Below are 22811 nucleotides of genomic sequence, written 5' to 3'. Positions count from 1 at the left end.
ATTTATCTTCTCCTTTTAAACAAAAAAGAATAGGTAGTACCATGTCATGAGGTCAAGGCTGTTCAGTGCAGACAACTCATATCTTTACTATTGCCATGTAAAGTGTTTGATCAATCATGTTTAGGTTCCACTATAAAATTTAAAATGTGATATTAGTCAGTATCACTGGAGTTCCTAGGAAACCAACCCCTATTTCATCATCACGAGGACTATCCTGTTCAAATGGCACTTTTTGGGATTTCAGTTATATAGAGGCCTTTCAAATAGAAATCTTGGTTACTGGGGATTCAAAGCATGGGCAATTATCTCTGCTTTTTGTAAACACAATTAAGGTCCAGTGGCACAGACCTACTTCTTGAGAGTACAGGAGGCTGGGGTGACAGAGAGCAGAACTGTGAACATCCATTCCTAAGTCACAGGCAGAAGTTTTGCTTTGTAAGCTGAGCCTTGATAGAGTAGTAATTTATAAATGGAAAGAGATATGGGATTCATCATTCAGCAAGCATTTACTGAGAGCCTGCTATGTACAAGACACTAGATAAGCATCACAGCTTAATAAGGAGAACTTTCAAATCTATCAGGTCTTTTCTTGACATTAAAATATCAAATCCCTATATTTAGGGATATTAAAAATCCCTATATTTAAGTATATTATACTTAAAATATCATGCCCTATATTTAAAAATGGGAATGTAATCGTAAGAAAAAAATCCAAACTCAACATTAGTACAACTTATATTTGTTCTCTCAAGTGATGGCAAAAAGAACTTTCCAACATGCTTTAATGAGCTTTTGCACATGCTGTTCCCTCTGCTTGGAATTCTTTTCCCTTTTCTCCGGTCTGCCTGGTGAAATCTTACCCATCCTTTAAGATACAGCTCAATTATCATCTCCTCTGTGAGCCTTCCTGATGCTCTCCTGAGAGAATTAACTGTTCCTTTCCCTACACTCACAAAGCTCTTCACAAGGAACCTCTACTCTTGCACCCAATTATAATTTTTTCTTTCTCACACTTTTCTCTGAGCTCTATAAGTCAGGAAACACCTCTGATTCATCTTGGTATCTTTAGAACAATGCTCATATATAGCAGCAGTCAGTAAATTGTTGGTGAAATTCCCTGACCATTTTGAAAAATGGATCTAGTAACACATTACAGAGAATGTTATAGAAACCTAACAAGACTTTGCACATAGTATGTGCTTAATGAAGGTTTGCTGACTTTGTAGTAAAAGTGGTGCTTCTCTTATGTAAAGGCTATAGATAGCAATTCTTGCTAGCCCTTTCATGGCACCAAACAGCAAGCATCAGCTCTACACAGACAGACATCTTTATTATGTTCCAGGCACTGAATGGGACATGTGCCCCAAACTATCACTCCCACTGGCTTACCAGAGGGCATAAAATGTCCCATTATTAGCTACTTTTTGGGCATTTGTTACAGAAGTTCTCTGTTGGATTGTTTTCAGACAGGAAAAATACATCAAAAGGCACCTAAAAAGACTGCACCTTTCAGAGGACCTGTAGATCATTCATGCTTCTCTCCTTCCAACCACAATTGGTTGTCCAAAGAGAATTCAGAACACATGAAAAGGTCCTAAAAAAGTCAAGACCGAGCACAACTTAAATTGTACCTTATAATCACAGTAGATAGTCCCTGTCAGCTTAGAGTTACAAATTTTGGTGTTTGCAAAGTTTTGTGAGACACAAATCTAAAGAAGGTAAAAAGACAGGTAAACATTAACATTTGTTTTGTATCATAGACACACACAAAAAAACCTCTGGCTCCTAATCATAGCCATTTGCAAAATCCTACTATGTTTCTCTGGTTGTGGGAGAGTAAAGTACTTTTTCTGTTTTGACAAGGGATATGTAGAAGAAAACTCATTTTGTACTCTGAAAGTTCTACATTCATGGGAAATATACCTATCTCATAGATTTTCAGTATGTAAAGACCAAACACTTTTTTTTTTTTTGGCCAACACAGGTACAGAATGGTCAATTACTCTCTTGTTAGCTGGAAACCATGTAGGCAGATACCAGATTCCCTGAGTATGTTAATTAGGAGTAACTGAGATGATCTTTCCTTAATTCTCAAAATCAGGATTTTTTTGATGCATCAATTATTTAGGGAATTCTTATTCAGTGTTAGTAGTTTAACAAATTAGATAGAAGGACAAAGCTAAAATCTGTTGAATTTAGTTGGCACAAATAAGACTAGTCTTACTTTCCAATCATTGTTAGTGCTGTTTGAACAGTAAAACAATTAGGAGTTCAGAGATAAGCAAAGTTTCTCAGTACAACCCTCTTCTATCTCTGTTAGCTTGGGGAGGGATGGGTGAGAGAAGGACAGAGCTAACACTGATGGAACTGTACAGCAAAGAAAGAAAAGGAGGGCCAGAACAATGGGTAAAAAGTTAACTTACTTCACTTAGATCACCATATTAAAACCAGATGTGTTGAAAATGTTGGATAAGAAACACTGTTGTTACTGATAGCGAGAACAAACTCTTTGTACTTTCCTCCCAATATAGTATCATTACAGGGTGCAAGAAGTGTCATTTTATTTCATTTCACATGTAGCACATTCTCAATAAGTTGAACCGTTTCTAATCTTATGTAATTAGATAGGTCTTGCTACATCCCTCAGTTGAAGGATTTTATGAGCTGCCTTGTTCTGTCTCCCTTTTGGGACAGCTTCTTTGGGGCTGGAAACTAACATTTGCTAACATTTCTTCCCTTCTGGCACCTGTCAGCTGGATGGGCTCTGGGAAAAGGAGGATAGGGAGGGAAGGAGTGCAAAGTTTCTTCCCCCTATGCCCCAGTATTAGAGCCATCTTTGTCTCTATATGTAGGGATTACTCTGTTCTGGAAAGTGCTATTAAGTACATGTTCAAAATAAACAATGGGCAGATGGGTGAATAGGAAGATGAAGTTCTTGTTTTTTAATTTAATTTACCACAAATTTCAAGTTCTTTTGTTTATTAAAAGTAGAGCCTAAGTGAGGTTCTAGTCAGAGATGGATCTTTCAATACAGCCCAAGGATGCAAAGTGGATGGAGTGTGGCTCTTTGATCTTGCTGTCCAGTCACTCTGGGCAGAGCCCATCACTGTATGCAATGACTATGGCACAATAGCCTTCTCCTTACTAGAGAGCAGTCATAAGGAGTCATCAGATATTTGACATCTGAACCAAAGACTATATAAACACCAGGGCTTTTACTCCAATGCAGAAATAATAACAGCATGTTGAAATTGAGAGTTTTTCCTTCAAGAAGGCGTTAAAGCTATCCTCACTGAAAAGCTTTCTTAGGGTCATTTCTTGACCATTTTGTGACACCTCTGTGAGGTTGCTGACTGGCAAATGCTCTCCATGTGTAGACTGGGAAACCCCAAATTAAGGCTGATTTATTCTTCTATTCTTTGGGACTTGTGTATGATTGATTATATGCAGGGCCTAACCTCTCACCACAAAATTCTGTGGCTTTATCCAATAATGAGAAAAAACAACCGAAGGAGTGCAGTATACAACAAAAATGGGTGAGTGACAGGGCCACCTGATATCTCCTAGTACTTTACAGTTTATAAATTGCTTTCAGGGTGTTTTTTTCATGGATAGGCAGTGTACACTCCTATTTCACCAAAGCAACTGGACTGCAGAAATAAGAGCCAGGGTGCTGGCACAGTCATGGAGGCCCTGTATTTCTCATGCTGGAGGTGGGGCAGTGTGTGGGTAAGCACTTTGCCTTCCAGGAATAGTACTGCTCTGAGACTCCTCTGTAGACTGACTGGAACGGAGATTAAGCTCAGGGTTCTCTTTGCATTCCATTTAGCAGTTTGCTCATGATTCCACTGCAGAGCAGGCTCAAGAATTCCTCTGCCAGCTGAGAATCTGAAAGTTGCTTTGGCTGTAAGACAGTATCTTATTTATTCACATAAATGCCCTCCTCTTCTTGTCTCTGATTACTTTCACCCTAAAATGGGGACGGGGGCAAATTATGTGAGCATCTGGGGACTGGACTGCAGCCACCCTTGGCAATCTTTGTTAATCTTTGAGATTCTCACCAACATTGACTAAATATTAGTGACTCACCCAGAGTAACACATAATCTCCTTTTCCTTTAATAAAGCAGTTCCTCAAAAGCTCTGCTAGAAAAAACAAAACAAAACAAGGGAAAGAAAAAGTGCTAAGAGCAAAATATGGCTTTAAATAAGCCAAGAAGATTTCGAAGAAGGAGAGGGTGATCATCTGCAAGTGATGAAAAAGTGGCTTGTACATTTTACATTTCCTTTCCGGTTCCAAACTTGAGCCTTAAATATCTTTTGGCCAAAGGAAGTTATGACAGAGGAGGCTGGGTTACCTCAGTCCCGCCTTACTACTTGAAACTTCCCAGGAGCTCAGAGAGGTTTGCAGCTCAGCACCCCTGGCCAGAGAAGTGGAAGGAAGATAAACAGTGGGAAGGAATACAAGTGAGAAGCAGCTGGCACAACTGCTGACAGCCCCTCTGCTCATTCTAGCCAGTTGTATAGACAGTTTCTCTTTAATTTAACCTTTGGTCCATTCCCCAAACAACAAAGCTCATTTTGCTTATGCAAGTCTCTTTTGGTAGAGATAGTGGCTGTTTAAAGCAGAAAGAGATGTAGAGGTAAGGGAAGTTATGTGGGGGAAAACTTGACAAAGACATTTTTTTTTCTTCAAAACATGACATGAGGCAGGATGCCTAAGGGAGGCTATGTACAAAGAGATAAGTCCCTCTGTGATCAAAGGTAGTCTGGAAGAGGGAGGACAGGCTACACAGGCTTGGGGACAGTTTGCTTCTACTTCTATTTATACTCTCAAGGCTAATTGTGCAAATAGGAGTTTCTTACTCAAGAATGGCCATTTGTAGATGCACGTTGGTTCGTTTTTCCACACTACTAAGAGAGCCAATTCAGCAATACTTTTAACAACTCTGATCAATATAGAGGAGTTTAATTATTCACCAATCTGGAGACTAGGAGTATAGAAATGCAAACCATGTTTTTCCCTCAAGTGGACTTACAATTGCAATCTTTGAATGTTTAGACTGGCAGTGACTTTATTTTTATTTATTTTTAAGATTTTATGTATTTATTTGAGAGAGAGAAAGGGAGAGAGCGCGCGCGCGCGCGCATGAGCAGGGAGAGGGGCAAAGGCAGAGGGAGAGGGAGAAGCAGACTCCCCGATGAGCCCAACATGGGGCTTGATCCTAAGACCCTGGAATCATGACCTGAACTGAAGGCGGATGCTCAACCAGAGTCACCCAGGTGCCCCTAAACTGGCAGTCACATCAAAGTGCATTCTAGTTAAACCCTGAAGGGGCCTGGGGAGGAATTTGAGCCTGAATCAGGGAAGTGAATTGCCCAGGGACACATGAGCTAATGAAGATGCCATTAGAAAGCAGTGGTCTCTCTTTCACTAGCCCAGTATTTTGTCTACCCTCCCACCACCCCACCTTCAGAGACTTCCAAATGTACCCACTGTGGCAAAATCTGTGTTTTCCTCCTGGCTATTTCAATTGCTCTCTCATGACAATGTTGGCAGGCTCAGTGACTAAGCACACCCTTAATCATAAGAGAAGGAGGGCTTCTTCCTATTTCCTGACCTATGGAGGAAAAGCCATACCGCCATTTACAGCCTGCCTGTGGCTCTATGGCCTGCAGGATGAGAAGACCAGGGAGAACAAAGGCAACAGTGCTGCTGTGAACAGATGTGGCTGCTTACAAGAGAGTCTTTTTCTCTTTTACAGGTCCTAGCCTGAGAGTTTCAGGAGAGAATTCTTCTCCATTCTTCATTTAAGGAAATGATGCAATTGATGTATACAAAATGCTTAATATATGCAAATCATATTTGTATGGAATTTCTACATGAAAAATACTTAATATATAAGTTATGAAGCATAGTGATAAACACCTGTGAACTCACCATCCACTTTAACAGAATATTACAAGTACCATTGTAGCTCCCTCCATGCTTCTCTCTGGCCCACCACCCTACCTACCCTTCTCCCGGAGGTACCCACTATCATGAACTTCTAAAAGTCACTCCCTTGCATTTTTCTGTAGTCTTTCTACATACACAAGTAACCCTAAACAACATACTCTTTAATTTTGCTTGCTTTTGAACTGTAAATATTGGTATTGTACTAAACTTTTCTGCAATTTTGCTTTTATTCAAAATTGTGTCTTTCACATTGTTATGTGCTGCAGAGGTTCATTCATTGTGCAAGTCTACCACAATAGAGAAACACTGCTGTTGATGAACATCTGTTGTTTCTAGTTATTTTTTTGCTGTGCTGAACAATGTTGCTATAAACTTTCTTTACAATACATTTGCCCAAGTTTCTCCAAGGCCTGTTTCTAGGAATGGAATCAAGGAGTTGTAAAGTATACACATGTTCAAATTTGTTAGCTAAGGCCAAATGGTTTCCCAAATTGGTTGCCCAATACACACTCCTGCCAGAAGTGTGTTCCACATTTTCACAAAGTGCTCCACATCCACACTAACACTAGTATTGTTTAATTTATGTTATTATTTTCAATCTTGTGGGTTAAAATGGAATTTGGTTTTCTTTGGGTAAGTCATTGTGGTTTTAAGTTGCATTTCCTTGATTACTGATGAAGTGAACATCTTTTCTGAATAATTTCCTCTTCTGTGAAATGCTTGTTCATATTGTTTGCCCATCTTTCCCCTGGATTTTCTTTTCTATGTATTGGTATATAAAGTTTGTATATTTCAAATATTAATACATTGTCAGTTATATGAGTACTAAGTATGTTCTTCTTTGTGGCTTCTTTTCACCTTAGGCTTTTTGGTAAACAGGGCACTTCATTTTAGTGTAGTTAAATTTATTACTCTTTTCCTTTAGGGTTGGTGCTTTTTATACTTCCTTATAGAAATTCTCCCCTATCCCAAGATCACAGAGAAATTTTCTTATATCAGTGTTTCTTTATGATTACTGGCATATGGGGCAGGACAATAATTCTTTAAGTGGGGCTGGCTCTCACATTATAGGACACTTAGCATCCCTGGACCCTGGGTACCAAATGCCTTTAGCATCGTCTCCATCATGATAACAACCCCAAACACCTCTATACATTTTCAAATATTCCCTAGGTGGAGGTATTGCCAGTTGAGAACCCCCAAAGTATATTTTCTTTTAAAAGTTTAAAATATTTAATGCACTCAGAATTGATTCTTGTGCTTGATGTGAGGTGGGAATCTAATTTTATTATTTATTTATGGATAACCATTTCCCCCAACATCAGTTATTAAGGAGTTAATCCTTTCCCCCACTGATCTGCAATGCTACCTGTCATACATCAAATTTTCAAATTGGTCTATGTCTATTTTTGAGTTTTCTATTCTGTTCTCTGTTCTGGCCTATTTGTCAAACCTCTGTCCTAATATTATACTCTTTTAAGTACTATAGCTGTATTAGAATTCTTATTATCCAACGGAATAAGTTTTTCCACTTTGTTGCTCTTCAAGAATGCCTTGGCTTTTTCTTTGTACTTCCATGTAAATTTTAGAAGTGGTTTGTCAAATTCCATGAAAAACCCTGTTGGGATTTTGATTGGAGTAACACTGACTATGGTTGATTCAGAGAGAAAGGATATTTTTACAATATTGAGTAGCCCTACCTGTGAATAGGACACAGCTCTGCATTTCAATAGTTTTCTAATTTCCTCCATAAAGGATCTCTGGCATATCTTTTATTAGATTTTCTTCATAGATTACTTATATTTTTATTGCTTCAATATCTTTTTGAAGATGGCATTTTTGGTTTTTGTTGTTGGTGTGTAGAAATGAGACTTATCTTTCTATATTCTCTCTGAAATATACTCCAATCAGACTTTTCCACTTAGCCCCATCAAAACTGCTCTTGGAAAGGTCACCCATGACTGCATGGTTGCCAAATCCAATGGTCAAATCTCAGTCCTTATCTCCCTTGGTTTGTCAGCAGCATATGACATAGTTGATCACGACCTCTTCCTTAAAAACTTTCTTTACTTGATCACAACCTCCTCCTTAAAAACTTTCTTTACTTTGCTTCCAGGACAGCACACACTTTTGATTTTCTTCTTACCTCACTGGTTATTCTCTGTCAGTCTTCTTTACTCATTATTTCTCATTTCCCTAACATTTCCATTTTGGACTGTGCCAGGGGCCAGGCCTTAGACAGACTTCTCTAGCTATTCATACTCCCTTGGTGATTCCATCCATGGGAGTTTTAAATTCTACCCATATGTTAACACCCAATTTTGTAATGCTAGTTCAACTTATTGTCTGGACTTATCATTATATATGCTTTGTGTATACACACAGATGACTGATGTATACACACAAACAGATGAGATATATGTATATTCCTTTGACCTACTTCGATTCAACATGCCCAAACTGGACTTTAACTTATTCTTTTTAAAGATTTTATTTATGTGTGTGAGAGAGAAATATCAAGTGAGCACAGAGGTAGAAGGAGAAGCAGACTCCCTGCTGAGCAGAGTCCGACGCGGGGCTCAATCCCAGGACCCTGGGAACATGATCTGAGCCAAAAGCAGATGCTTAACAAACTGAGCCACCCAGGCACCCCTGAACTCTAACTTATTACCTTAAACTGTGCCTCCCACAGCCTTCTCGACCTCAGTTGCTCACTCCCATCATTCCAGTTGCTCAAAGAAAAATCTTTGAGTCCTTGATTTCTTACACCACTCACGATAGTTCAGAAAATCCTCCTCACTCTACCTACAAAATATACATTCATTTCACATCTCATAATCTACACTAATACCACACTAGTTCAATCTACCATTATCTTTTCAAAAAACAGCTTTATTGAGATATAATCTACATACATATGATTCACTCATTCAGTGTACAATTCAATGTCTTTTGGTATATTCACAGCATTATGTGACCATTACTACTAATTTTGTATTTTTGTTCCCCCAAAAGAAACTAGTATTCATTACCAGTTACTGTTTATCCCCTTACTGCATGTTGCCCTAGACAACCACTGATTTACTTTTTGTCTTTATGGATTTGTCTATTCTGAACATTTTCACATGGAATCATATAATATATGGTCTTTACTTCAAGGTACTTCATTCCTCTTTATTGGCAAATAATATTCCATGGTATGGATATATCACATCTTATTTACACATTGATCAGCTGATGGACATTTGGGCTATTTGCACTTTTTGGCTAATATGAATGCTGATATGAACATTTGTGTATAATTTTTTTTGTGTGAACATATGTTTTCATTGGGCAATACCCAGGAATGGAATTGCTGAGTAATAAGGTAACTCTACATTTAATCTTTTGAGGAACTACCAGCTTGTTTTTCAAAGCAGTCGCACCATTTTACATTCCCACTGGAGGTGTTTGAGGATTCCATTTCTCCACATCTTTGTTACTGCTTGTTATTATCTGTCATTTTTACTGTAGCCATCCAAGTGGGTATAAAACTGGTATCTTGTGGTTTGGATTTGCATTTCTATAAGGATTAATGTTGTTGAGTATCTTTTCATGTATTGTATCTACTTCTTATCCAGATCCTTTGCCTATTCTAAAATTGAATTTTTTTTTATTGAGTTGTAAGAATTTTTAAAAATATATTCTAGATACAAGTCCTATGTCAGATATATGATATGCAAGTATTTTCTCCCATTCTAGGACTTGTCTTCCCATTTACTTGAAGATATCATTTGTAGCAGAGAAAAATTTTAGTTTTGATTAAGTCTAATTGATTTTTTCTTTTGTTGGTTATATTTTTTGGTGTTGTATCTAAGAAACTATTGGTCATGAAGATTTAACCAATGTTTCCTTCTAAGAGTTTTATAATTTTAGCTCTTAACATTTAGATCTTTGATACATTTTGAGTTAATTTTTATATGTGATGTGAAGTAGGGGTCCAAGTTCATTCTTTTGCATGTGGATAAACTGTTGCCTCAACACTATTTCTGTGATTTCTGAAAAGACAATTTTTTCCTGCACTGAGTTGTCTTGGCACTCTTGTCAAAAATCAATTGACCATAAATATGAAGGTTTATTTATGGACTCTCACTTTGCTCCATTGATCTGTATCTATCCTTATGCCAGTACCACACTGTTTTGATTACTTTAGCTTTGTCTTAAGTTTTGAAATCTGAAATAATTATCTCATAAAATTGTTAGGAAGTGTTCTCTTCTTTTCTATTTTTTTGGAAGAGTTTGAAAGGATTGTTTTGATTTCTCTTTAAACATTTGGTGGAATTCACCAGTGAAGTCATCTGGTCTTGTATCTTTCTTTGGTGGGAGGATTTTGATCATTAATCCAATCTGTTTAACTGTTATAAATCTATGCAGAATTTCTATTTCTTCTTGAATCTTCAGGTTTGGTTGTTGTGCCTTTCTAGGGATTTTCCCATTTCATGTAAGTTATGTGATTTGTTGGCACACAATTATTCACAGTATTTCTCTTATTATCCTCTTCTTACACAGTTACAGAAGTTTTTTCTTGTGATGAGGACTTTTAAGATCTACTATTTTAGGAACTTTCAAATATGTAATACAGTATTATTAACTATAGTCACCATGCTGCAAATTACATCTTTCATGACTTATTTATTTTATAATTGATAATTTGTACTTTTTGTCCCCCTTCATCCATTTTGCCCAACTCCCCTCCTCCTTTGGCAACCACTAATCTGTTCTGAGTTTTTTTAAGATTCCATGTATAAGTGAGATCATATGGTATTTGTCTTTCTCTATCTGACTTATTTCACTTAGCATAAATTGCCCTCAAGTTCTATCCATATTGTTGTAAATGGCAAGATTTCATTTTTTTAATGGCTGAGTAGTATTTCTCTCTCTTTCTGTGTGTGTGTGTGTGTGTGTGTGTGTAAACAACCTAAGTGTCCATTGATGGATGAATGCATAAAGAACATATGACACCGGGGCAGCCCCGGTGGCGCAGCGGTTTAGCGTCGCCTGCAGCCCAGGGTGTGATCCTGGAGACCCTGGATCGAGTCCCATATCAGGCTCTCTGCATGGAGCCTGCTTCTCCCTCTGCCTGTGTCTCTGCCTCTCTCTCTGTCCCTATGAATAAATAAAATTCTTAAAAAAAAAGAACATATGATACATATATTCAAATTAGTGTATTAATTTTTTTTTGGATAAATACCCAGAAGAATACTCTTGAATTTCTGGATCAAATAAATGGTAGTTCTATTTTTAATTTGAGGAATGTCCATGCTATTTTCTGCACTGATTACCACTTCCACCAAGAGTGCACAAGGGTTTCCTATTCCTCCTTTTCTCTCTAATACTTTTTATTTCTTGTCTTTTTTGATATGACATCTTAACAGATGTGAGGTGGTATTTCATTGTGGTTTTGATTTGCATTTCCCTGATGATCAGTGATGTTGAGCACCTTTTTTTTGCCCATTTTTAAGTTAAATTGTGTGTGGTTTTTTTTGGGCTATTGAATTGTAATATGATCCTTTTTATTTCTGTAAAATTGGTAGTAATGCCTTGACTTTCATTTCTAATTTTAGTTATTTGAACTTGTCTCTTTCTTCCCCTTGTCTATCTACTTAAAGGTTTGCCCATTTTCCTGATGTTTTTATTTTATTTTATTTTTTTCCTTTTTTTTTTCCTTTTTTTCCTGATGTTTTTAAAGAATAACTTCTGGTTTCATTTATCTTCTCTACTTTTTTCTATTCTCTTATTTCATTTTTTTCTCTCTCTAGTTTTTAAAATATCCCTTCTTCTGCTTGCTTTGGGTTTATTTTGCTCTTCTTTATTTGGTTTCATAAGGTGAAAGGTTAGGTTGTTGATTTGAGATCTTTATTTTTAACATAGGGGTTTATAGCTACAAATTTCCCTCTGAGCACTGCTTTGGCTGCATCCCAGAAGTTTTGGTATGTTGTTTCTTCATTTTCACTCACCTCAAAGTATTTTCCTTTTTTTTTTTTTTTTAAAAAAAAGAGATTTTATTTATTTGAAAGAGAGAGTGAGCAAGAGAGAGAGCACAAGCAGAATGAGGGGCAGAGGGAGAAGGAGAAGCAGACTCCCCTGCTGAGTAGGGAGCCCAACTCAGGGCTCAAACCTAGGACTCTGGGATCATGACCTGAGCCAAAGGCAGATGTTTAACTGACTGAACCACCCAAGTGCCTCTCAAAGTATTTTCCAATTTGCCTTGTGATTTCTTCTTTGACCCATTGGTTATTTAGGTTTCTTAATGTTAATACTGTTTAATTTCCACATGTATGTGAATTTACAATTTCCTTCTGCTTTGTTTTTTAAAGAGATTTTTATTTATTCATTTGAGACATATGTGTGTGTGTGTGTGTGTGTGTGTATGTGTGTGTGTATAGTTGTTCTACACATACACACACACACAGAGGCAGAGGGAAAAGCAGGCTGGATCCTTGCTGAGCCAGGAGCCCAACGTGGGGCTTGATCACAGGGCCTGAGCTGAAGGCAGATCCTTAACCATCTGAGCCAACCAGGTGCTCCTTTCCTTCTGCTTTGATTTCTACTTTCATTCCATTGTGGTCAGAAAACATACTTCATATGATTTCATTTCTTCTTTGCTTTATGATCTAGCCTATTAGTCTAGAGACTAATTAATGTACACACGAGAAGAATGTGTATTCTGCTATTTTTCAGTAGAGTATTCTTAGATGAATGTCAGGTTGAGTTTAGCGTTGTTCAAGTATTTTATTTCCTTGATCTTTTGCCTAGTTGTTCTATCCATTATTAAAAGTGAGTAGTGAATTCTCAAATTATTATTGTTTGTCCATTTCTCCCTTCCACTCTGTCCATTCTGTCAAGTACTACTTTATGCATTTTGGGGCTTTGTTGTTAGGTGCATGTGTTTTTATAATTGTATCTTCCTCACACATTGACTCTTTTATCATTATGAAATGTCCCTCTTCATCTGCAGTATTTTTTTTGTTATAAAGTCTATTTTTTGAGGTTAGTTTCACCACTCCACCTTTCATATGGTTGTTGTTTGCATGTTGCATCATTTTCCGTCCTTTTACTTTCAACCTTTTTGTATCTTTGAATGAAAAGCATGCCTCCTGTAGGCAGCATATTGTTGTATCTTGTCTATTTTTAATCCAGTCTGATAATATCTGTCTTTTGGCTGAATGTTTAGTTCACTCACATTTAGTATTATTAGTATTATTGATATGTTTGAATTTACATGGCCATTTTGCTTTTGTTTTCTATATGTCACATGTCTTTTTGGTTTTTGTTATCTTCCTTTGGATTGGGTGAATATATTCTTATGTAACATTTTGATTCATGATTTCTAAATTCTTTATTTTTGAGTTATTTTCTCAGTGGTTTCTGTAGGGCATATACATATCATATTAGAATCTCCTTATATTTATACTGACTTAGTTCCAGTGAAATATGGGCATTTAAAATAGCTTCATTGCCTCCTCTTCTTTTTAATATTATCATTATACATACATATATATCTGTATATGTTACAAATCCAACAATACATTGTTGTTATGATTACTTTGTATAATTTTGTATTTTAAAAGGCTGAGAGAAGAAAGGAAAAACAACTATATATTTCAAGTGTTTATTAATACTATAATATAACAATAAGTGGTCCTTTTCATTTCTTCCTGTGGATTTGAGTTACAATCTAATGTCATTTTCTTATTCCAATTAAGCTTTGTTTGCATCCCTCTTCTTTATGCTGTTATTGTCACATATATTGTATTTCTGCATATTATAATCTCAACCATTTTATGTGATTGCTTTTTAATCAGTCAAGAGAGGAAAGAGGAATATGCAATTATAGTCTTTTTTAATTATCCACATAATTACTTTCACCAGATTTCTTTGTATTTCATATGGATTCACATTACTGTCTAACATCACTTGCTTCTAGCCTCAAGAAACTTCACTTAGTATTTCTTTTTATAAAAAAGATTTTATTTATTTATTTATTTGACTGACAGAGCAAGTGTGTGAGTGCACAAGCAGGGGGAGTGGCAAGCAGAGGGAGAGGGAGAAGCAGGCTCCCACTGAACAAGGAGGTCAACATGGGACTCAATCTTAGGACCCCGAGATCATGACCTGAGCCCAAGGTAGATAACAACTGAGCCATGCAGGTGTCCCCTTCATTTAGTATTTCTTTTAAGAAAGATATGCTAACAATGGATTCTCTCAGTTTTTTTTTTTTTTTTCATTTGGGAATGTCTTTATTTCACTTTCATTATTGTTCGATATATAATTCTTGGTGCTTTTTGAAAAACTTTCAATAGGTTGACAGACTATAGCATCCTACTGCTTTTTTGCCTCCGTTGTTTCTCATAGGAAGTCAGTTATTAATCTTATTTGAGTACCCTTGTATGTGACTAGTTGCTTCTCTCTTACTGCTTTCAAGATTCTTTGACTTTCAGCATTTTACTATGATGGCTCTGGGTACAATCTCCTTGTCTTTAGTTAGAATTATTCGGGTTTCTTGGGTGTATAGATGGATGTTTTTCATTAAATTTGAGAGGCTTTCAGCAGTTATTTCTTTGAATATCTTTTTCTGTGCTTTTTATACTCTCCTCTCTTTCTAGTCCTACCATTATGCATACGTTGATGCACTAAGTTATATCCCACATTTCTTTGAGGTTCTGTTCATCTTTCTTCATTTTTTTCTCTCTGTTCTTTAGATTGCATAATTTTTATTGATATATCTTCAAGTTCAATGATTCTTCTGCCAACTCAAATCTACTGTAGACTTCCTTCTAGCAAGTTTTTCTTTCATTTTTTATTGTACCCTTAACTCCAGAATATCCATGTAGTTCCTTTTTATAATGTCCATCTCTTTATTGATAATCTATATTTGTTGGAACATTGCCATCATACCTCCCTTTACTTCTTTAAGCATGGTTATGTTTAGTGCTTTGAACATAATTGTAAGAACTGCTTTGAAATATTTGTCTGCTAAGTTCACTGTCTGAGCCTCTTCAAAGACCGTTTTTAGTTTTTGGTGTACCGGTCACACTTTCCTTTTTTTTTTTTTCATGTCTTGTGATTTTTTTGTTGAAACTCGGGGAGTTTATATTTTTTGCCCCCTGTTCAACCAGGGACTAGCCGAGTCAAAACTAAAGTTCTTAATGTAGTCTACATGGCTTTACACATCTAGCTCCCTGTTAAATCTTTGACCTCATCATCTACTACTCTTCCTCTCATTACCCAAATCCAGATACACTATTCTTGCTCTTCATCCAAGTCAGGCACACTCCCAATACTATCCATGTGTAGTTTTGGCATTAAGGTTATACTAGCCTCACAGAATGAGTTTGGAAATGTTCTTTTTTTCCTAATCCTTGGAAGAATTTTTATAATATTAGAATTAATTCTTTTTTAAAAAAGATTTATTTATTTGAGAAAGAGAGAGAAAAGGAGAGAACACAGAAGCAGGTTCCCCATTGAGCAGAGAGCTTGATGTGGGGCTCCATACCAGGACCCTGAGATCACAACCTGAGCCAAAGGCAGACACTTAACCGACTGAGCCATCCAGACACCCGTGACTGAATTTATTTAATGGTTATATAACCACTCATGTTTTCTATTTCTTTTTGAATCAGTTTTGATATGTTTTCTAGTTATTTGTTCATTTGGTCTACAGTTTTTAAATTTTGACATGAAGTGTTTCAGAGTATTCTCTTACTAAAATTTTAATCTACTACATCTATAGGAATGCCACTCTTTTCTAACAATGTTTATGTGGACCTTATTTCTTTTTTCTTGATCATTATTTCCTCAGGTTTGTGAATTTATTTAGCTTTTAAAATCACTAATTCCTGGTTTTGATGATCTTTTCTACATTGTTTTCTATCTTAATATATTTTTCTTCTGTGTCTATAATTTCCTTTTTTCTGCTTTCTTTTGATTTATTCTACTGTTCATTATCTAACTTCTTAAGTTGAATGCTAAAAGCTCATTAACTTTCAGTCTTTCTTCTTTTTTTAATATATGCATCTACAGCTATAAACATTCCTCTAACCACTACTTTAGGTGTAATGTATAAGCTCATTTCTAAATACTTTTAAATTTCCATTAAAATTTCTTCTTTGACCCAAAGGGTTGCATAAAAACATGATTTTAAATTTCCAAAAGTATATTTAGGGAAAACTATATATTAAAATTTATTCATGTTGCCTTATTTTGTGCCATGGGTTCCACTTTTGCTGTGTTTTTTCCCCTTTTCAATTAACTGACCTTTTCCCCTCAGTTTAATTTTCTATTTCTGTTAGTTTGAAAGATACTCTTTCTATTCTTTTGTGGCTATCTTTGAAATTTAAACATGTTTACCTTAATTCAATAAAATCTAGTTAAGATATTTTACTCTCTTTGCAAGGGGATGCTTAGAATGCTTTGATTCTAATCTTCAACATGATTTGCTATTGTAAAGCTTTTTGTTTCTGATTTTTTTGGCCTCTTTTAATCCCACAAATTGTAAATTACTAATATTACCCACATGTTTAATTTTTCTTTCTATTTTAAATTCTTTCTTATACCTCAGAACTTCCTTCTTGGATAATTTTCTGTATTTAGTAACAAATGGTCTTTCAAAAGACTTTATTTTTTTTTTTAAATTTTTTATTTATTTATGATAGTCACAGAGAGAGAGAGAGAGGCAGAGACACAGGCGGAGGGAGAAGCAGGCTCCATGCACCGGGAGCCCGACGTGGGACTCGATCCCGGGTCTCCAGGATCGCGCCCTGGGCCAAAGGCAGGCGCCAAACCGCTGCGCCACCCAGGGATCCCTCAAAAGACTTTAATATTAAAATGTTTTCATGTTGCCTTTATCTTCCAAAGATAATTTTACAGAATATATAATTTTGAGATAAAAATTATTTTCTTTAAGCACTTTCAACATTATATTCTAACCTTGCTTCCATTGTTGCTATTAATCTAATTGTTTTTCTTTTGTACATGATTGGTCTTTTCTTTTCAGCTTGTTTTAAGATTTTTATCTTTGTCTCTGGTGTTCTGCAGTTCAATTCTGAGGCATATAAATATTAATTTCTTTCTATTTATCCTGTCTGGAATTTCTTAGGCTTCCTGAATCTACAGATTGTTGTTTTTTGAAAATTCTGGAAATTTTCAACTATGATTTATCTGAATGTTTCTCTCCCTCTTTCTATTAGTTCTTTTTAGAATTCTAAAGAGATTTATGTTGGACCTTCTTGTTCTACTCTCTGCATTTCTTTTTTTTAAAGATTTTATTTATTTATTCATGAAAGACACAGAGAGAGAGAGGCAGAGACACAGGCAGAGGGAGAAGCAGGCTCCATGCAGGGAGCCGGATGTGGGACTCAATCCCAGAACTTCAGGATCACACCCTGAGCCAAAGGCAGGTGCTAAATCGCTGAGCCACCCAGGCGTCCCAACCTCTCTGCATTTCTTGATCACTCATGTTTTTCATCTCTTTGTATCTCTGTGCTACATTCTGTGATTTTTTCAGATCTATTTTCCAGTTTCCTAATTTCTCTTCAACTAATGCATAAACCTTCATTAAGTTTTCTAAGGTCAATTATATTTTTCATTTCTAGTATTATGTTTTATTCTTTTTCAAACCTAGCTGGTTATTTTTTAATTGTCTCTTGCTCTTTGTTCTGTACTCTTTTATTTCTTTAAACATGTTTAACATATGTATTTTATATTCTGCATATAATTTAAATTTCTAAAATCTTTGTGGGTCTGGTTGTTTATCTTTTCTTTCTCCTGTTGATTTCTCCCCACTGATAGTCAGTTTTCTTGTGTAAATTGTGACTAGATTGTGAAGTGGTGCTTGTCAGAACTCTCTGGGGGGATTTCCATGAGGCCTGAGATTAAGGCTGCTTACTCCCATGAAAGATTTCCATTTGATTTTTCCTGGTGCTTGAGGCATCACAGACTTATTTTCACTCTAAATTAAAATTCTTGGCTTATTGGTTTTTGGACTATTCACAGGAAATATATTCAAGCTCCAAACTCAGGTGCCACAAAATCTCAAGAAGTTATGTTTTAATTTTTAATTTCACCCAAGGCTAATCTTAGACAAAAAAAATTTCCTGTCTATTCCTTCCTTCCAGCTCTAGACCTGTGCTGTCAAATCACTAGCCACATATAACTATTAAGTTTATTTTTAATTTTTTTATGTGAGGCTCAATCCCAGGACCCCAGGATCATGCCCTGAGCAGAAAACAGACACTTAACAGACTGAGCCACCCAGGGGCCCCTAACTATTAAGCTTAAATTAACTGAAATAAAACGAAAATTCAGTTCCTCAGTTTCACTAGCCACATTTCAAGTGCTCAATAACCACATGTGGCTAGTGGTTGCCACATTGGACAGTGCAGATATAGGTCATTTCTATAACAAGAGAAAGTTTTATAGAATAGTGCTACTCTAGTACATTTTGATCTTCATATGCGCCCCGCAGGGTGTGTGGTGACTTCAGAGCTAGGTTATACATCCTTGAACAAACTCTTGTCAATATGTGTTTTTAGTCTGTATGCTTTCAAAGATGTTCAAGTCCTAATCTCTAGAACTTGTGAATTTGCTACCTTACATGGCAAAAGGGACTTTGTAGATATGATTCATTTAAGTATCTTGAGATGGGGAGATTATCCTGGGCTATATGGGTGAGTTCAGTGTAATCACAAGTGTCCTCATAAGGGAAATAAGAAAGCAGAAAAGACACAGTCAGAGAGGTGATGTGGTGACAAAGGCAGAGGTTGGAGTGATGCACTTTGAAGATGGAGGAAGGAGACACAAGCCAAGGAATGAAGGAGGCCTCCTGAAGCTGGAAAAGGCAAGGAAACAGATTCTTCCCTAGAACCTCCAGATGGAATGTAATCCTGTAATCCACTTTAGACTTCTGACCTGCAGAACTGTAAAAGGATAAATTTTTGTTGCTTTAAACCATTATGTTTGTGGTAATTTGTTACAGTTGCAATAGGAGACTGAAATAAACTATGAAAGAGTCCAGTTAAGAAAGGCTTTGTTTTAATATGCCAGAAACATGTGGCTGCCTGAGGGTACTAAGTTACCATTCTTACATCTCCTCATTTCCCCTTCCTGTATTTCTATTTGGCTCTAAGGGTACAAGGCCCATGGCAAACAGAAATCTTAAGGGGAGAATGATACAGGAATCTATACTCTCATTCATTTATTCAATAAATATAAACATAGACTGAGCACTTATCATGTTGCAAGCACTGTTTTAGGTGCATGACATATGTTAATGAATAAGAAAGAAAAATTCCTGTTCTCAAGAAGTTTAAATTCTAGATGGATAGAACTGATGAATAATAAACATAATAAATAAGTTACACAATATGTTAGCAGATGATTAGTGCCACATGTGAAACAGAATAAAAACAGAAAAGGGGTGATTGTGAATGGCCAGGGAGAGGGGATGAACAGCTGTAGTATTAAAATATGGTAGTCAGGGTAAGTCTCATTGAAAAAGTGGCAATTGAGCAAAGACTTGAAGAAGTGAGGGAGTTCATCATGTGAACATCAGGGGGAAAGCATTCTAAGCAGAGGGAACATTCCATGCAAAATATTGAAGTGGGAGTGTGCCTGGTACCTTCCAAGAAAAGCAAGTAGGCCAGTGTGGTGGAAAACAGAGTAGTAGGAAATGAGGTCAGAGAAGTTATAGAAGCACTGCAAGGACTTAAGCTTGACATTGAGGATAACAACTGAGTTTTTGAGTAGACAAGTATAGAATTAGCATAAGTCTCGGAACACATAGTAAAAGATATAGCTATTAGGGAATGAACAAGTTTCTAGATGTTGTGAGTGGCAAGGTGACTTGGTTCTGAGCACCCCACTTTTTGTATCCAGTGGTTTCCTGGACTTTTCTACTTGTATATTAGTGACTCAAACTCTGATTGCTCTAAAATAAACTCATGATTGTCCATCCTAAATCCTTTCCTCCTTTCCTGTTACCTGTCCCAGTTAATGCTATCCCACTGGATATTTTGGAGTCATCTCCTTATTCTGCTTTCTCCCACCCTGTTAGGTCAAACTAGATTCCCAGCACTGTCAGTTTTACCTTAGATATGTCTTCTTCTCTGGTCCCCCTGCCTTCACCTTGGTTCAAACTCTCATCTCTCATGGGACCACTGTAATCATCTCCACAGTTCTATAACCTGTCTATCAACTTCACTGCAGCTACCACAGTGCCAAAAGTGATTATATCACTCCCTTTTTAATGATCTCTACTGGCTCCTACTGTTTATAGAATCTTCTCCCAACCTCTTCCCCTAGTCTCATTTTTAAAATATGCTTCTCTCCACACCTTATACTCCAGCCATAAATAAATTCTTATTGTAATTTAAGCATATTCTGGCCTATCACGAGTGCACATGTGCCCAAAAGACCAATACATGCTAGCTATTATTATCATCATCACATAACAACAGGTTTCTTCTTCCAGGAATGCCCCTACTCCTTTTTATCAACTGAAAAAATACTTATATATCCTTCTAGTAAATTCAAATGCCACTTCTTCCATGAAGCTTTTCTTGTTTCCCTCAATAGGTTTTGTTAATACTCCTCTGTATACCTCCAGCATTCTGTATTTATAGCCCCTGCACCACTTAATACAATGCACTGTGATTATTTGATTACAGTTCTGTCTCCCTCATCAGACTGTAAGCTCCTTAAGGGCAAGGATCATATCCTACTGATTTTCTCTTTTTCTTTTTTTAGATATTTTATTTATTTATTAATGAGAGATACACAGAGAGAGAGAGAGGCAGAGACACAGGCAGAGGGAGAAGCAGGCTCCATGTAGGAAGCCCGATGTGGGACTCGATTCCGGGATCCCGGGATCACGCCCTGAGCCAAAGGCAGACGCTCAACCGCTGAGCCACCCAGGCGTCCCCGTACTGATTTTTTCATTCCCAGTAGCTAGTACTGTCCAACCCAAAGGAGGTACTCAATTATTATTTGGTGAAATAAAGACTTACGATTGAAATGATTCAGGAAGGATATCTGACTGTGCTAGTCAAGAAGAAAGAACAGAAGAAGGGACAGAATTTCATATACAAAGTAGCTGGTCTAAAAGCTCAGAGGTGGGAGGGGTATCCACAAAAAGCCTAAAATAGAAGGTGTGGGCTGAGTTACAGTGGGAGACAAGAGCAAAAAGGAAGGGTTGGGTGGTGCTAGGTGGGGAAGTGTGAAGCCACTGCCAAAGCCTGGATTTTCATTTGAATGAGTAGGGAGTTGCTGGAGAGTTATTGGAGACACAGTTGAAGTGAAGCCATGAAAAATGACCTGCACTGCAAGGCCAGCCAGAAGGCAGTCACATTAACCCAGAGCAGACTGGGCATGGCAGGCATAGGTGGGAAGTTTAGGGAGGTACAGAAAAGGAGGGGGATGGATTTGGTGAATGATTCTATAAGAGGAAAGACACAAAGGTAGTGAGAATTGCTGAAGACGATGAAAAGTGAAGTGGATGCAGAGAATGAATATGAAACCAGGTGTTAGATAATCAGTGTTGTTATATACAAAAATTATTCCCTATCAATTTGGCCTTTCTGTACTTTATTTTCTTAAACAGTAAAACAAAGAAGTTTCATGCTTAAATTACCAGCAAACCCTGTCAATTCTACCTCTAACTGTCTCTTGGATCACTCTTTCTGTCTTCACTGCCACCTCCCTAGTCCACACCTCAGGAGGTCTCACCTGGACCACTGTATTAGTCTTGACAGTGCTCTCCCTGCACCCTGTCTTGCTCGCACACTATTTTGTTTTCATATAATAGCATCATCTTTTAGAAATGTCAATTAGACTATGTGACTCCTCTGCTTAAAAACTCTTTGCTTCCACTGCACTTAAGAGTCGCATAACACTCCTTACCCAGGCCACCTAGATTCTCAAGGGGTGTGGCTCCTGCCTGTCTCTCTGACCTTATCCCACCTCACTCACCCCTCACTCAGTATACCTCAGTCACATGACCTTTCCCCCTGGAATGCAGCTCTTTGTCTGGCAGGGTTCTTTACATCTTTGGTACTTTAGACCTAGATTTGACCCCCTCAGAGAGGTCTGCCCTGATCTCTGTATCATTTGCTTATTTTCTTCTTACTACTTATGACAATCTGTAATTATTTTATTTGTGTACTATTGATCTCCCAGGAGATTACAAGTTCAAAAAAGTAGGGTTCTTCTGTCTACTTTACCATTGTATATCTAGTGTCCAGCACAAAGTGAGAGGTCAATGAACATTTGTGAGTGAATGAATAAATGAATGAACGAAAAGGGTGATGGAAGCAGAGTATATAAAAAATGAGGAAGTGAAGAAAAAGAGAGGAAAAGAGATTTTGAAAAGACTTTCATTGGGTTTTGAAATTACCATATCTAGTTTCACCCAGCTTATAGTATAAACTATTAAAAAGGATTGGAGACAAGAGACTGAGGGCTCAGGCACCAAATCATGCAGAATCACAGAAGCTGGGGCCAGTCCCCCTTTGGGGGACTTCAGTTTAATTCACCAGAAATTTGTTGAGCACTTACTATGTGCCAGGCTTTATGCTGGACACTCACTGTTGGGGATATAAAGATGAGTAAATGTACACTTCAAGAATTTATATTCAAGAAGCCAGAAGTAAGGGAGAAGGAAGTGCAAATGATGATAAAAGAGAATTTAATAGAAAGGCTCTGAGGGCTTATAAGAAGTGGCTCAGAGGAGGCTTCAAGTAGTTACTGTGACAATAAAGTCAACAAGTTCCAGTCCACAGTGCAACAAGACCACAGACACTATCTTCTGCTCTTCTCTA

The 22811-nt window shown here is 37.0% G+C and overlaps 1 protein-coding gene across 3 annotated transcripts in view; it reads right to left on the bottom strand.

The window, feature by feature from the left end:
• Positions 1-22811, bottom strand: part of HDAC8 (histone deacetylase 8) — a 234292-nt gene that overhangs the window by 73205 nt on the left and 138276 nt on the right. The window contains exon 10 of one of the 3 annotated variants that reach the window (XM_041741095.1): positions 18315-18914. The exons of the other annotated variants lie outside the window; for them this stretch is intronic. Within the exon in view, the coding sequence (XP_041597029.1) occupies positions 18894-18914 (21 nt within the window). The 3' untranslated portion in view covers positions 18315-18893. Of the gene's footprint in view, positions 1-18314; positions 18915-22811 lie in introns of those variants that run through there. 3 annotated transcript variants of the gene reach the window in all.

The sequence above is a fragment of the Vulpes lagopus genome, chromosome X, assembly GCF_018345385.1.
Source record: "Vulpes lagopus strain Blue_001 chromosome X, ASM1834538v1, whole genome shotgun sequence".
Taxonomy (NCBI): Eukaryota; Metazoa; Chordata; class Mammalia; order Carnivora; family Canidae; genus Vulpes; species Vulpes lagopus.
This window is presented reverse-complemented; position numbering and strand designations above follow the sequence as displayed.